This window comes from Phyllobates terribilis, unplaced genomic scaffold (genome assembly GCF_046119375.1).
Source record: "Phyllobates terribilis strain yellow unplaced genomic scaffold, ASM4611937v1 Scaffold_1__5_contigs__length_1240528914, whole genome shotgun sequence".
NCBI lineage: Eukaryota > Metazoa > Chordata > Amphibia > Anura > Dendrobatidae > Phyllobates > Phyllobates terribilis.
This window is the reverse complement of record NW_027362761.1, coordinates 83,559,414-83,575,400: the sequence shown is the minus strand read 5'-3', so window position 1 is coordinate 83,575,400 and position 15,987 is coordinate 83,559,414. Positions and strand designations below refer to the sequence as shown.

General features: G+C 47.7%; 1 protein-coding gene across 1 annotated transcript in view; it reads right to left on the bottom strand.

Moving 5' to 3' along the window:
• The window catches only part of PLPPR1 (phospholipid phosphatase related 1), a 304,348-nt gene that overhangs the window by 169,746 nt on the left and 118,615 nt on the right, over positions 1-15,987 (bottom strand). The window contains exon 2 of the mRNA XM_073664656.1: positions 1,549-1,649. Coding sequence (XP_073520757.1) covers positions 1,549-1,611 — 63 coding nt within the window. The 5' untranslated portion in view covers positions 1,612-1,649. The remainder of the gene's footprint in view (positions 1-1,548; positions 1,650-15,987) is intronic.

Sequence of the window (15,987 nt, the reverse complement as noted above, 5' to 3'; positions counted from 1 at the left end):
GAATAGTTGCTGGCCACAGGAGTGATTTAGCCAGGTACAAATCAGAGGAACAAAATCAGCAGGCAATAGCCAAGAAAATATCTGGGGTCAAGACCAGGAGAGTGGAACTAGTGACAAAATTGGTAGGCAAGACAAGGGTTAATTTACTCCCAGGTCAGGCTCAGGTATAAGGTAAGAAATAATTAGGAGAATTGCACCATATTTTCAGTCCGAGTGCTATCTGTGACAATTAAGACAGCACTGGGACCACTGTTATTCGATTGGGTTCATGGATCGAATCTGTGCATAAAAACAAATTGCAGCATGCACCATCTTTTTCCATATGTTGGATGAGACTTGCCTGTTCAAGTCGATGGGTGAACAAAAAAATGATCCCATACTCATCAATCGTATAGCATCCAATTTTTGCAGATGAATTGCAATTCTTCAACATGGGAAACTATATTTTGTCTTGTAAACTTTAATAACTGCTGATGCATAGAGATGGATGTGATATGGTTTATATACGGTTGACAACTGAGATGAAATTCGCCCATTTTTCTGGATGAAAGTCGGATGATTTTTTTATATGCTCGTGTGAACATGGCCTTACACTTATAAGCAACTAAGTGTATGGATGAGATTTAAATGCCATGTAAAGCACAGTGATTGGCCACCAAGGTCTGCTATATGTCTTGTCAATGAAGCAATAGTACATTGCGGGTGTAAAGAGATTAATGCATGAGTCCAAAAACATAATATGAAATGTATTGTTTGCATTTAATAGTAACCCACAGAAATTGACAACTGACTGGCTTTATCTAAATAAAAAAAATCCCAGAATTTAGTTTTGAGCGATCCAAGAAAAAAACTGCTTGTACATGGGGTGATCTCCTCCGGCTCATCAGTCATTGGACTGCATCTGGTGTATCTGACATCTTTGTAAAGTAGTGCCATGATGAGAACCCTGCATGACAATGCTGTTATCACTCCTGGCACCGAGATAAAGTGACACTCAGTGTGACAGATCAGCATCTGTTCATTCATGTCCCATGTAATCTCATGAACTGAATGCCCAGAGAGTCCAGAAATCTGTATCCGCTGCTAATGTGATAGTAATGCTTTGTATTCCATTGGCTTCAAACCTCATTTACGGCATTAATAGCATCCACGAGGCTACGGATGTTCTTTTAATTATTTGTATGGTTGCTTTTACTAACTCCTATTGATTTTCCATCCTTTATTGATCTACATGCCCTCCTTGTCTCAATGAACATTGATATTCTCTGTATATTGTATTAAGCCTCTGCAAATATATTATTATTAATACTCTTTATGAGGAAGGATCTCGTATATACACAGAACGCCAGCAGTCCTGCACTATATTATGGAGCATGTAGGACTTGTCCTCCAGCTGCTTGCTAAGATTTCCAGTGACACATGCAATGTAATAACAATAAACCCTGGTAGATAGCAACTGGGTATGAAGCCATACAGTGACTTGTTTACTGATCTGCAACTGTAACCATAGCAACTCGGTTGCTTTCCAAGACGACAAATAGCACTTACCTCCACAAAGATGAAGCATGGTATAATTGAATAACTGCGATGGGTATTGTTCTCCAAAGCCATTTCCTTTCAGATGGAAAGGTCTGTGATACCTAAAATGTCTGGGAACAAAGAAAAAAACAAGAAAGCTGTTAGGGGTTTAACCTGATTCTTTTTGGATCACTTATCACGGCATTTAATAATCTGACCAGTATGTTAGTCTCCCTGGAAAAGTAGCCCAATCTTTATAAGTACAAAAAATGTTGCAAATCTAAGATAAGTACAGAACAAAACATGAATATTCAATATAGAGAAAGGATAGATAGATAGATAGATAGATAGATAGATAGATAGATAGAGGGATAGATAATAGATAGATGATAGATAAATAATAGATGATAGATAAATATATACTGTAGATAGAGAGATAATAGATAGAGACATAGAGATTCATAGATAGATAGATACATACATAGATATATATATGGATAGATAGATAGATAGATAGATAGAGATTCATAGATAGATAGATAGATAGATAGATACAGTTTAAACCAGATGTTTACGTACACTATATAAAAAGACAGATATGAATGTTTTTCTCAATATCTAATAATGTCATGTGTTTGGACGCTTCTGGTTTTGTGGCAACATCTGAGTTAATTAAAGACACACCTGTGGATGTATTTTAATGCACACCTGAAACACACTGCTTCTTTGTGTAGCATCATGGGAAAGGCTCATGCTTGGGTACAATTTCAAGATACCTGAAGGTGCCTCGTTCACTGTACAAACAATTATACGCAAGTACAAACAAGATAGGAATGTCCAAACATCACACCGCTCTGGAAGAAAATGGGTTCTGTGTCCCAGAGATGAACATGCTTGGTCCGACATGTGCATATCAACCCAAGGACAAAAGCAAAATACCCTGTAAAGATGATGGCGGAAACAGGTAAGACTGTGTCAATATCCACAGTGAAACGAATACTGTATCAGGCTGTGTGCCAACGATGCATTTTTTAAGCGTTTCCGCAGCGGCAAAAACTATGCAGAAATGCTTAAAAAACGCATGGTAGAAGACCTGCCATGTTCCCCAATGATAATCCACATGTGCTGTGCACATGCTGCAGAAATTTCCACTGCGGATTATCATTGCGGAAAAAAATGCAGCACTACCAATTATTTTGCGGAAGTGCTGAGTTTTCGCCGCCATTGACTTTCATTGGAATGCTTGGATTCTGCATCACTGTATATGTAGATGCGGAATCTAAACGTTTCAATGTGCGGATGGTACCCGGGAGTGGAGGAGAGGAGACTCTCCTCCGGACCCGGGTACCATAGAACCTGTAAAAAAATGAATAAAATAAAAAATAAATATTATATTTACCTTCTGATGGCCTTCTGATGGCCCCGGTCTCCTTGTCTTCACTTGCCGGCAGATCGCGGTGGACTGAAGGACCTGTGCTGACGTCATAGTCATGTGACGGAAGGTCCTGCAGTGTAGTGTACCGCGAGCGGTCGGCAAGCCAGGACGGAGCGAAGCAAGACTCTGGGGGCCATCAGAAGGTAAGTATAGATTTATTTTTTTCTTTTTTACCATTCTTTAAGGTCACAGTATATAAATCCATGCCGTTTGAATGGATGTATATAGTGTGACCAAGTTGACAAGCACTTTCCAAGTGATGCTAAAATTGTTTGGAAAGCGCTTGTCAACCCGCATGCGGAAATGCATGTGAAGAACGCTTCATATCCGCATGTCCCTGGCAGGAAAAACGCATGTACAATCCGCATGCGTTTTTTCTGCCAGGGAGATGCAGAAACGCTCAGGAAAAATACGGAGCATTTCTGCATCGCGGGCACATAGCCTCAACATGGGCTGAAAGGCCACTCTGCCAGGAAGAAGCCATTACTCCAAAAGAAAGATAAAAAAGCCAGATTAATGTTTGCAAATGCACACAGGAACAAAGACCTTAATTTTGGGAGACATGTCCTGTGGTCTGATGAAAATAAAATTGAACTTTTTGGGCATAATGACCATCGTTAAGTTTGGAGGAAAAAGGGAGCAGCTTGGAAGCCTAAAATGACCATTCCAACTGTGAAACATGGGGGTGGCAGCATCATGTTGTGGGGTTGTTTTGCTACAGGAGGGACTGGTGCACTAAACAAAATAGATGGTGTGGCACCCCAGGGGTCTGGTTGCCACAGTGTTAGAAATACCATGTCTGAGAGCGAGCATGGGTTTTCCTGGTCAGGAGCACATTTGCATGCAACGCCTCCTGCCCCAGTCCAGGGAGGGGAGGAACCTGCCCTTTATAAACTGGATCTGGGGTGGGGTTAGAAGAGTCTAGTTCCAGAGTAAGGGACAGAGCAGCAGCAAGGAGCTCTGTAGGAGCCAGGAGCTGAAGACCAGGGACTGGAAGCTAGCAGAACTCGTCCTGGCAGAAAGACGCAGAGAACCGGAAACTGGAGTCCGAGGCTGTGTGGATTTCTACATCCAGCAGCAGAAACCATCTGGCAGGGGATTTCAGGTCCTCTGGCCATAGAAAGCCCGGAGGCTCAGTCACACGCAAGGGACCGGCACCGCCATCGAGGAGCGGAAGGAACCAAAGGCCCCAAGTCACCAGCCATACGGGTGAGCACCACACGGCACACTCAGGGACGTGGGTTACAACACGACTACAGCAGGGTAGCCAGGAAGAGTGCAGTCAGACGGGAAGGCCTATACCTCCACCTGGCCAGGGGGACTCTTGTTCGCTCACAGACTGACCAGGCCTCTAATGTTAGCCAGTACTCCCGGCAGGGCCTTCTTCATTACCAACAGTAAAGACCCTGAACTGCACTGCACGGACTCTGAGTCATTTCTGCTGCGCCCACACACCACAACCCTCACCATCTATAGACGCTGCCCTGAGGCTATACTCCTCCCGTGGGGAGTTATACTACCCTCTGCTGTGCACACAACATCAGCCTCAGTGGTCTGCCCCGCTGCGGCAGTTCTCAATGACAGCAATCCACGGATGGCGTAGTTGGACATTCAAACATTACAAAACCAAAGAAACAGATCCGCCACTGGTTTGACCACCCTGAGCCACGGGACAGGGTCACCGCCACGGAGACTACAACCCCCAGCATTACACAGAGACCAGACTCCGGGTATTCCCCTACACACACGGCCCAGGGGGCGCGTCAACTTTGGCGTAGTCGGCAGGATTTTGTGCCCGCAACCACCGGGTACTGCGTGCCTGAAGAAAGACTGTGATAGTTACCGTGGTGAAGTTTCTCGCCATCCGCAGCCGTTTTCCTGCCTTCCGCCACCATTTTCCTGCCATTGGGCGCCATTTCTGGGACGCTGCGCGGGAAGAAGAGGGGCGTGGACGCCAAAATCGCGCGAGAGCAGAAACCCCGCCTTACGCACTGACGCTGCGCAAGGTCCTGGAAGGAGCCCAGCGGATGCCGACGTCACCGGCGTGCGACGCAAGGTCCTCGACCCCGACAATCGCCTGCGGAGCCGCGGCCTACGGAGAAGAAGCAACGTAAGGGAGGCCACGGTTAACTAGGGGGGAGGAAGACACCAGGAATGGAGGGAGCTCCCACCGCCAGCGCGTCTGCTGCCGCAGTGATGCCGTTCACGATGCCGTATATCCCGGAGCGGCATGGTTACCCTAGTACTCAGGAGAGTCGCATACCCTGAGCGACTTTAAAGAAAGACTGTATAGCCTATTCAAAGTATACCCCCTGTCCGAGGAATAAAAAGTGAGCATCCTGACAGGCCAGTTAATCGGGGCAGCCCAAAGAGAAGTGAAGTCCTGGTCAGCCAGGGAAAAGGGGACTGTAAAGGAAATACTGGCCCATCTAAAGGACACTTTTGATACCCGCACCTCAGCAGAAATCAAAATAAAATTTTATGGATGCAAACATCGGGCACAAGACAGTATACGGGACTATGCTTTGAATTTGCAGGAGGCCCTGAGAGCCATTAAGAAGGCAGACCCTGACAGCGTGTGGAATGAGGATAAGCTGTTGACTGAACAGTTCATTGAGGGTCTACAGTCCAGCGCCCACCGAACACAGTTGTGTGTAATGGCCTTGCAGAACCCTGATTTGGACTTTGCGCAGTTCAAAGACAGGGCCATCCGGGTGCTCCGAGAAGCGGCACCAGGTGGCGCAGTAACCCACAGGCGCCCTGCTATCACCTATCACCAGGAGGCGGCGCCCTTGTCTGCAGAGCCTGTGGGAGCTGATGCACAGGCTTTGGACAAAGACCCGGCTGTAGACCTGCACAATCAGGTCCAAGAACTGACCAAAAGCGTTGCCGCGCTAACCAGAACTGTGCAGTCTTTACAGGTGTCATCCCCAGGAAAGATCCAGCTGGCTTCCAGTCCCGAGGACGTCCCTTGGAGTCGACAGAGGAGGATCCCATCGTCCAGAGGATGGCCCAGTGACTGCTACAACCAGGACGGACAACCCATCTGCAGCCACTGCAACCAACCAGGACATATGGCAAGGTACTGTCATTTAAATGGGCCCAACCAGGGGCAGAGGGCCGACCCCCAGGCATAAGATCATCAGGCCCATCGAGCTGGCGTGATAAGTACGTAGGGGGACGACCGGTCTTGCCTGTGGTGCTGGATGGCATTCCTATGAGTGCACTACTGGACACCGGGTCACAGGTAACCACCATCCCCTATGTGCTTTTTAAGCGGTACTGGAATGACTCGGATATTACCTGCTACCCAGATGACGATTTGAGCATCATCGCCAGCAATGGTCAGCCCGTACCTCAGGTGGGATTCAAAGAGGTGACCATCAAAATTGGTAAAGTTGAACTGCCAGCGCAAGGACTGATTATTGTGGACACTGACCGTCGTGAAAGCCACCCTAAGATAACCTTGGGTACTAATGTTATTGAAAATTGTCTTGCAGAGATAATTCTCATATTACAGCAGGTTGCGGTAAACGCCAGCCCCAGCCAGCAGCGTGTCCTACAAAAAGAGATCAGAGCCCTGATGAACAGGCAACAGGTAGAACTGTCTGGTGGTGAGATTGGTAGTGTAAGGATGAGTGACCCGTTCCCTATCGCCATGCCCCCAAAAAGTGAGATGATGATCTGGTGCCGGACTGCAATCGGGTTAAGAGGAAAGGACTACCAAGCCATGGTAGAACCCATCTACTCAGACAGTAGGCCCACCATTTTGACAGCACGGGGGGTGGTCGATGTACGCCATGGGAGGGTACCCGTCCCCATCCTAAACATTGGGGAAAGAGAAATATACTTGCCCCGGTATGCCACACTAGCCAAATTGTTCACCGTTAACCAAAACTCTGTAAAGGCCGTGGAACCCTTGCCTCCATCTCAACCAGAGGAGGGTAACGGCTCCAAGAAACAAATGGAGGACTGGTGTCAGAAGCTGCATGTGGGCACCGACTCCACTCCCTCACACCAAAAACAGGGAGTCTACCGGGTGGTGCAGGAGTACGAAAGAATCTTTAGCAAACACCCGCTAGACTTTGGGCAAGTAAAGGGGGTAGAACACCACATCCCCATAGGAGACCATCCACCCATAAAGGAAAGATACCGACCTGTACCCCCTGCACACTATCAGAATGCCAAGGAAATGTTGCGAGAAATGAAGGAGGCTGGGGTAATCAGTGACAGCTGTAGCCCCTGGGCAACTCCACTAGTTCTTGTGAAAAAGAAAGATGGCATCATGAGAATGTGTGTAGACTATAGGAAGGTCAACTATATTACGCACAAAGATGCGTACCTGTTACCTAGGATAGAGGAATCTTTAGCTGCATTAAAGTCTGCTAACGTCTTCTCCACCTTGGATCTTACTAGCTTGTACTGGCAGGTTCCAGTAGCAGAGGCCGACAAGGAGAAGACCGCGTTCACCACCCCGATGGGTCTCAGTGAATTCAACTGTATGCCGTTCGGGCTCTGCAACGCACCAGGAACCTTCCAGCGGTTGATGGAGTGCTGCCTGGGGCACAGAAATTTCGAGACGGTCCTGCTATACCCGGACGATCTCATCGTGTATTCCAAAACATACGAGGACCATCTGAGACACCTGGCAGAAGTGTTTGACGCCCTGGCAGGCTACGGCCTAAAGGTGAAACCCTCCAAGTGTCATCTACTGAAGCCAAAGGTACAGTACCTGGGACACGTGGTGAGTGCTGACGGAGAAGCTCCAGACCCTCATAAGATCACAGTGATTTAGGACTGGCCAAGACCCTCCAGCATAAAGGAAGTGCGGCAGTTCCTCGGCTTGGTAGGCTACTACCGAAGATTCATCTCTGGGTTCACCAAAGTGGCAGCTTCTATGCAGGACCTCCTGATAGGCCAGTCCAGGAAGGCCAAAAACCAGAAGCTGCCCTTCAAATGGGACAAGCTGGAGGATGAGTCTTTCCGCCGGCTGAAGATGGCCCTCACAGGGGATGAAATCCTGGCGTACCCTGATTACGGCCAGCCTTTTATTCTCCACACAGACGCGAGCAACATCGGGCTAGGGGCGGTGCTGTCCCAGATCCAACAGGGCAGAGAACGGGTAATCGCTTATGCCAGCAGGAAGCTCCGGCCCACAGAAAGAAATCCTGAAAATTACAGCTCCTTCAAGCTAGAGTTCCTCGCGGTGGTATGGGCAGTGACAGAGCGCTTCAAACATTACCTTGCCTCTGCCAAGTTCACTGTGTACACGGACAACAACCCGTTGACACACATGGACACTGCAAAACTTGGTGCCCTGGAGCAGAGATGGATGGCCCGCCTATCCAACTATGAGTTCACCATCAAATACCGGGCGGGACGCACAAATGCCAACGCAGATGCCCTGTCCAGGATGCCAAACTTGCCGGACGGAGGGGAAGATCCAGAAGAACTGGAAGAGATTGAACTCCCTGCGTTCCACCGTCATGGGATTACCCAGTATTCCCACGGTGTAAGGAACAGGCGCTCTGCCACGTTCAATCCCTTACCCCACCACAGCTGGGCGGAGACACAAGACAGTGACCCAGCCGTCCACCTGGTAAAAGAGATGCTGACACAGGCTGATGCCCGCCTTGACCCAGACGCTCCGGAAGAAACTAAACAGCTGTGGAAGGAGAAGAGTAAACTGTTTCTCTACAAGGGGAAGCTGTGTCGGAGAATTGTCAACTCCCGGACACATGAGCTGACCAGGCAGGTAGTGGTCCCGAGACGAGACGCGGCTATGGTCCTGGAGGTATACCACGACGGAGCAGGGCACTTTGGGTGGAAGAAGTTGGAGTTCCTGTTGCGTGAATGGTTCTTCTTGGGTAGGCATGAGAGGGGCCATTGAGAGATGGTGCAGAGACTGCGGCCCGTGCAACCTGAGAAGAAAGGACCGAGCCAGCCAGAAGACTCCCCTGCAGTCCATCATCACCAAGCAACCACTAGAACTGGTAGCCCTGGACCATGTGAAGCTGGCTCCAAGTAGGTCCGGGTACGTATATGCCCTCACCATCATAGACCACTACTCCCGGTTCCTGGTGGTGGTCCCTGTCAAGGACTTAACAGCTGAGACAGCAGCAAGAGCCTTCCAGCAGCACTTCTGCCGTCCTCACAGGTATCCGGAGCAAGTGTTGACTGACCAAGGTCCAGCCTTCGAAGCGGAGGTCTTCCAGGAGTTCTGCAACCTCTATGGCTGCAAGAAGATAAGGACCACGCCCTATCACCCCCAAACCAACGGATTGTGCGAGAAGATGAACCAGGTGGTGATAGACTTGCTGAAAACGTTGCCCCTGGAAGAAAGCAGTCTGTGGCCTGAAAAACTGCCTGATCTGGTGGACTTGTATAACCACATCCCAGTAAATTCCACCAACTGCACCCCGGCTTAACTAATGAGAGCAAGACCTGGTAAGCTGCCTATTGACCTGGATATGGGAGTCCTGACACCGGAGGACACCTCGCCAGAGGCCGACTGGGATACAGAACGGCAGCAGCAGTACCGGAAAGTGCAGGAGAGTGTTGAGAGAAGTCTGTCTCAAGCAAGAGAAAGGCAAGAGAGGACTTACAACCAGCATGCTCCCACTGCTCCCCTGGCACCTAGAGAGCAGGTCTTGAAGAGGAAGAGGCGGCTCCATAAGTTGGATGACCAGTGGGAGAAAGACCCGTACACAGTACTGCCCTCAAGTCATGAAAATCCGAAAGTGTGCATTATCAGTAAGGATGGAGGAGAGACCACAGCCACTGTCTCCAGAGACGACCTAAAGAAGTGTCCTGAGCAGCTGCAAAGCACTGATGAAGACCAAGATAGCCCTCAACCCACAGAGGAAAGGGAAGAAATGGTCAGTACAGTACTCAGAGAATTTCCCCGGTCCTGGACACAAATTAACAATGCTATTGTGGTACCCATCCTTACCTTTCTCCAGCCAGCCCCTCAAGGGCCTACAGTTGAGCAAGTAGTATTGGGAGAGCAACCCGCCCCGGAGGCAGAAGATTCCATACCAGCAGGCCAGGAGAATCAACCCTCTGCTAGTAGTGAGCCTGCCGTGCCCGTGGTAAGCCAAAGAGTACGCAGAAAGCTGCCCAACCTACCCGTAACAGCTCCAAACACCTGTAGTGTAGACACTAGCGAGCCCACTACACAAGGGGTGGAAACAGGGGACCCAGAAAGAACACCACCAGATAGTTTTGCTTACGTAGGTCCACCAGGAGCACTAGGGGTCAAATGCCCGCTCGCTGGAGAACTTAAATGTGATATATATACCGGTATATTACAAATGTACATAATACCTACGCAACGGGTGAATAAATCACATATTATCCCATACATGGGGAAGAGAGGGGAATATTACCACATAATTATATATAAACCTATAGAAGAAATGGTAAACCCCAAAAATTGCAACTCCAGTGCTGACAAATAGATTAAAAAGTGTATATTTTATTTAGAAACATTAAAAAACATGATCACTACAAAACATAAAACAGATCAGTAGGTATGAGGTGAGAGATACATGGAAAGGACCACAGGAGGGCATGAAAGGTAAATGGGCAATGCAAGAAGATCCCTTGGCTGGTAAGCCCCAGAGCATTTTCCGTTTTTGCATTTTCGTTTTTGCTCCCCTTATTCCCAGAGCCATAGCGTTTTTAGTTTTTGGTCAATATGGCCATGTGAGGGCTTATTTTTTGCGGGACAAGTTGTACTTTTCAACGCCATTACTAGTTTTACCATATCCTGCACGGAAAAACGGGAAAAAAATTCCAAGTGCGGTAAAATTGCAAAAAAAGTGCAATACCACAGTTGTTTTTTATTTATTTTTTTTACCACGTTCACTGTATGCTAAAACTGACCTGCCCTTCTTATTCTACAGGTCATTACGAGTTCATAGACACCAAACATGTATAGGTTCTTTTATATTTAAGTGGTGAAAAAAAATTCCAAAATTTGGTAAAAAAAAAAAAAAAAATGGCGTCATTTTCTAAGACCCGTAGCGTCTCCATTTTTCGTGATCTGGGGCTGGTTGATGGCTTATTTTTTGCACACCGGGCTGACGTTTTTATTCATAACATTTGGGGTAGATCCGATGTTTTGATCGCCCGTTATTTCATTTTATTGCAATTTTGCGGTGACCAAAAAACGTAATTCTGTCGTTTAGAATTTTTTTCTCGTTACGCCGTTTTCCGATCGGATTAATTCTTTTTTTATATTGATAGATCGGGCGATTCTGAACGCGGCGATTCCAAATATGTGTATGTAGGGTTTTTTTTTATATATTTTATTTTGAATGGGGCGAAAGGGGGGTGATTTAAACTTTTATATTTCTTTATTTTTTATTATATTTTTAAAAACTTTTTTTTTTTACTTTTTGCATGCTTCAATAGTCTGCATAGGAGACTAGAAGCAGCAACTGTCCGATCGCCTCTGCTACATACAGGGGACGAGCAGGTCCCCTGCATGCAGCAGAAATGGTCCTGTGCTATGAGCGCCGACCACTAGGTGGCGCTCATAGCGACAAGATCATGACAACCACAGGCGTCTGCTGCAGACCCTGGGTTGTCATGCCCACCCATCGGTGACCCGCGATCACGTGACGGGGTCGCCGGTGGGCGGGGCTTATGACGCGCTACCCGGAAGCGCGCGTTAAATGCCGCTGTCGGAGATTGACAGCGGCATTCAACATGTTAACAGCCGCGGGTGGATCGCGATTCCACCCGGGGCTGTTGCGGGCACATGTCAGCTGTAATAATCAGCTGACATGTGCTCGGTTCAGTGAGGGCTCAGCGCAGCAGCCCTCACTGAACGGGCAGTACGCAAATATGCGTACTAATACGGCACCGGTAGTTAAGGGGTTAAGGGACAGTGCTCATACTTTGAGCCCAAGACTTACATAAACTCATGGGCCTGTGCCAATACCCTACGCACACTTTAAATGTTAATCCATAAACTATATATATATATAAGTGCGCTCGTTATTAAGCATGAGTTCAGCTTACCCATATATGTCCGCCTATGGCCACGCCCCTGTATATTTGTATATTACATATGTTGGAATGTTTTTGTGTTTGTTACCTGAATACTAATTATGTTTCTCAAGTTACCCGACAGGGTTTATGGGTTGACAGGTTATGGACAATGAATAACCGGAACTGTACCTTGTAAATAGTTGCACCTGTTAAGTGCCCCATTTGTGCCAGACCAAAGAACAAAAACCCGTGGAGGAGGCTGAAGACGTGGTCCAACGCAGGATCATCGATGCCTTGTAGCCACCCCAGGGCCTACGTGGAGGGCTTGGGACTGGTCCCTTAAAATACATCTTGGGTGACATGGACACCTGGTTACGGCAGCGCCGTGACCTATAAAAACTGAACTCTTTGTACATATGTTGTTGTGTTATTGCTTATATCCTGTTATGTATATTTTCATAAAATGTGTTTAGTCCCGGATTACTAAAATTTACTAGGGGGGAATGTGACACCCCAGGGGTCTGGTTGCCACAGTGGTAGAAATACCATGTCTGAGAGCGAGCATGGGTTTTCCTGGTCAGGAGCACATTTGCATGCAACGCCTCCTGCCCCAGTCCAGGGAGGGGAGGAACCTGCCATTTATAAACTGGATCTGGGGTAGGGTTAGAAGAGCCTAGTTCCAGAGTAAGGGACAGAGCAGCAGCAAGGAGCTCTGTAGGAGCCAGGAGCTGAAGACCAGGGACTAGAAGCTAGCAGAGCTCTTCCTGGCAGAAAGAAGCAGAGAACCGGACACTGGAGTCCGAGGCTGTGAGGATTTCTACATCCAGCAGCAGAAACCACCTGGCAGGGGATTTCAGGTCCTCTGGCCATAGAAAGCCCGGAGGCTCAGTCACACGCAAGGGACCGGCACCGCCATCGAGGAGCGGAAGGAACCAAAGGCCCCAAGTCACCAGCCATACGGGTGAGCACCACACGGCACACTCAGGGACGTGGGTTACAACACGACTACAGCAGGGTAGCCAGGAAGAGTGCAGTCAGACGGGAAGGCCTATACCTCCACCTGGCCAGGGGGACTCTTGTTCGCTCTAATGTTAGCCAGTACTCCCGGCAGGGCCTTCTTCATTACCAACAGTAAAAACCCTGAACTGCACTGCACGGACTCTGAGTCATTTCTGCTGCGCCCACGCACCACAACCCTCACCATCTATAGATGCTGCCCTGAGGCTATACTCCTCCCGTGGGGAGTTATACTACCCTCTGCTGTGCACACAACATCAGCCTCAGCGGTCTGCCCCGTAGCGGCGGTTCTCAATGACCGCAATCCACGGGTGGCGTAGTCAGACATTCAAACATTACAAAACCAAAGAAACAGATCCGCCACTGGTTTGACCACCCTGAGCCACGGGACCGGGCCACGGAGACTACAACCCCCAGCATTACACAGAGACCCGACTTCGGGTATTCCCCTACACACACGGCTCAGGGGGCGCATCAATGGCATCATGAGAAAAGAAGATGCTTATGTGGCAATACTGAAGCAACATCTCAAGACATCAGCCATGAAGTTAAAGCTTAGGCGGAAATGGGTCTTACAAATGGACAATGACCTGAAGCATACTGCCAAAATGGTAACAAAGTGGCTTAAGGATAACAAAGTCAATGTTTTGGAGTGGCCATCACAAAGCCCTGATCTCAATCCTATTGAAAATTTATGGGCAAAGCTGAAAAGGCAGGTGCGAGCAAGGCGACTTACAGACCTGGATCAGTTACACCAGTTTTGTGAGGAGGAATGGGCCCAAATTCTGACCAAATATTGTGAGAAGCTTGTGGAAAGATATCCCAAACGTTTGACCCAAGTCATTCAGTTTAAGGGCAATGGTACAAAATAATAATGACTTTGCAGTAATAAAAATGCCTTAAAACATTCTCTCTCTCTCATTATTCTGGCATTTGGCAAACATTAAAAATTATGGTAATCCTAATTGACCTAAAACAGGAAAGGTTTATTCTGATTTCATGTCCGATATTGAGAAGAACATGCATATGTGTCTTTTTATATAGTGTATGTAAGCTACTAGTTCAACTGTAGATAGATAGATAGAAGAAATACGAGAGTACTAGTTAGAGGTAGTGTTGAGCGAGCACTAAAATGCACGGGTGCTCGAAGCTCGGGCCGAGCTCACCGTGATACTTGGGTGCTCGACCAGAGCAACGAGCCCAATGTTAGTCTATGGGAGACCCGAGCATTTTTGCGGCGGCACCCCCGGCACTCTGTAGAAAGCCTAAAAAGTGCCCAAAACGATAGTGACAGTGCTCAAAAGACATGGGGACAGCATTGGCATCGCCCCAGGAAGCATTTCTGACCCCCAGGTCACTGCTGTCAACAACGTGGTCAGAGGTATTAAGCCACTTTTACGGGCTCACAATTAAACGTTCAAAAGTGAAACTGAAACGGTTTTCCTGTGAAATATGCTAAGGAACTTCCTTTCCAGGGTAAAGACTTGTGTATAAGGTAAAATAAATAACCAAAAACAAAAATACTCCTCCACACCTTGGGCTATGTTCACAAGTAGCATTTTTTATGCGTTTTTGCACTTTTGTATTGCTTTCAACAGTGACAAATGCATTCACTGGGAAATGTAATTTAAAAATTTTACAAAATAATCTGGCCATGTGCTGTGTTACACATGCATACAGTGCTGAAAAGACATGGGAACAGCATGGGGAAGACCCCTGGAAGCATCTCTGACACGCAGGTCACTGCCTAAAAGTGTGCCCATCAGAAGTGATCCTTGCCGCATCAGAAGATGCAGACTTGCAACTATCCCCGTGCAAGTCCTTGTCCCAGGGCAGTGTTCAATTGTACCTCCCCCATTCCTTGCAATGCAAACGCAAGTATGCAGCCTGCCACCCACCCAATACTGCAATACCATACTGCTTGTTTGCACTTGAAATTGGGCCTTTTAGGTATGTGGAGGCGGAATCTGGCCACCACGTCATGGCTGCGTTGGCGGCCTGGTATCCATACTCAGTCCCGAGCCGCCCCGCGGCCGGGTGCCAACACACGGTCCCCAGCCGCCCCTATTTGTCTCGGTGCGCCTTATACACAAGCGCACATACCGAAATATTACCTGTGCCCTCCCCAGTGCGTTTAGTGGGAAGGACTGCCTAAGCACAAACACGTGGACAAGTGAATGTGGCCAGGGATGGTCCATCTCACTGACGCCTTCACACTGGGTTATTATTGTGGAAGCCAGGACACAGTTGGACACTGGGATGCAACATGTCCTCCAGACATAGAGGATTGCGGGTCCTAGGTCAATCAGGTTTCAACACAAAGTTCAGAGGATTTTACTTAGAGAGACAGAGTAATTACACATGCAGCAATTTTTATGAAAAAGTATAAATCCATTTATTTTACATATATGCTGACAAACAATTAAAAACAATTATTTAGCAGACAGTGAGCCATAGTAAATAATGAACCGATCAATTGGGGTGGTTTGCAGGTTTACAAATATATATCCTGAGTGGTATTAACATCAGTTAAATCACATTGCAGTAAACAGTTTAACACCAGTCTTTTTAGTAATCAGAAGGGCTTTATCTTCCCCTCTCCACGGGAGGTAGCAAACAGCAGGCAGAGAAAACACAAGTCACAGTTTAACAGCACACCATTATGTGTATATATATCTCAGTCTATGCCTCAGGTGCAATCATAAATACAGGCTGCAGACTATCAATGCTCATGTGCCCAGTACACAGTTACCCTGTGCTGAAATCTCAGACCCCAGTTAGTGTCACCTCACTGAATCAAGCAAGAATATCTCATTTTGTGGTGTTAGCAGTGTTGAATCATGCTATTACCAGTCAGGAAGGCTGTTAGGACCCACTTACCACGTGACCCCTGGCCCCAATGCGCATTTCGCACTAGCTTCCTCAAGGGGGCGTCAACAAAGTTCAGAGGGTAGACAGCAGCAGTGGTCGGCCCCCTACACAACGAGTAAATTATTCATGATCATTAGGCCATCCAT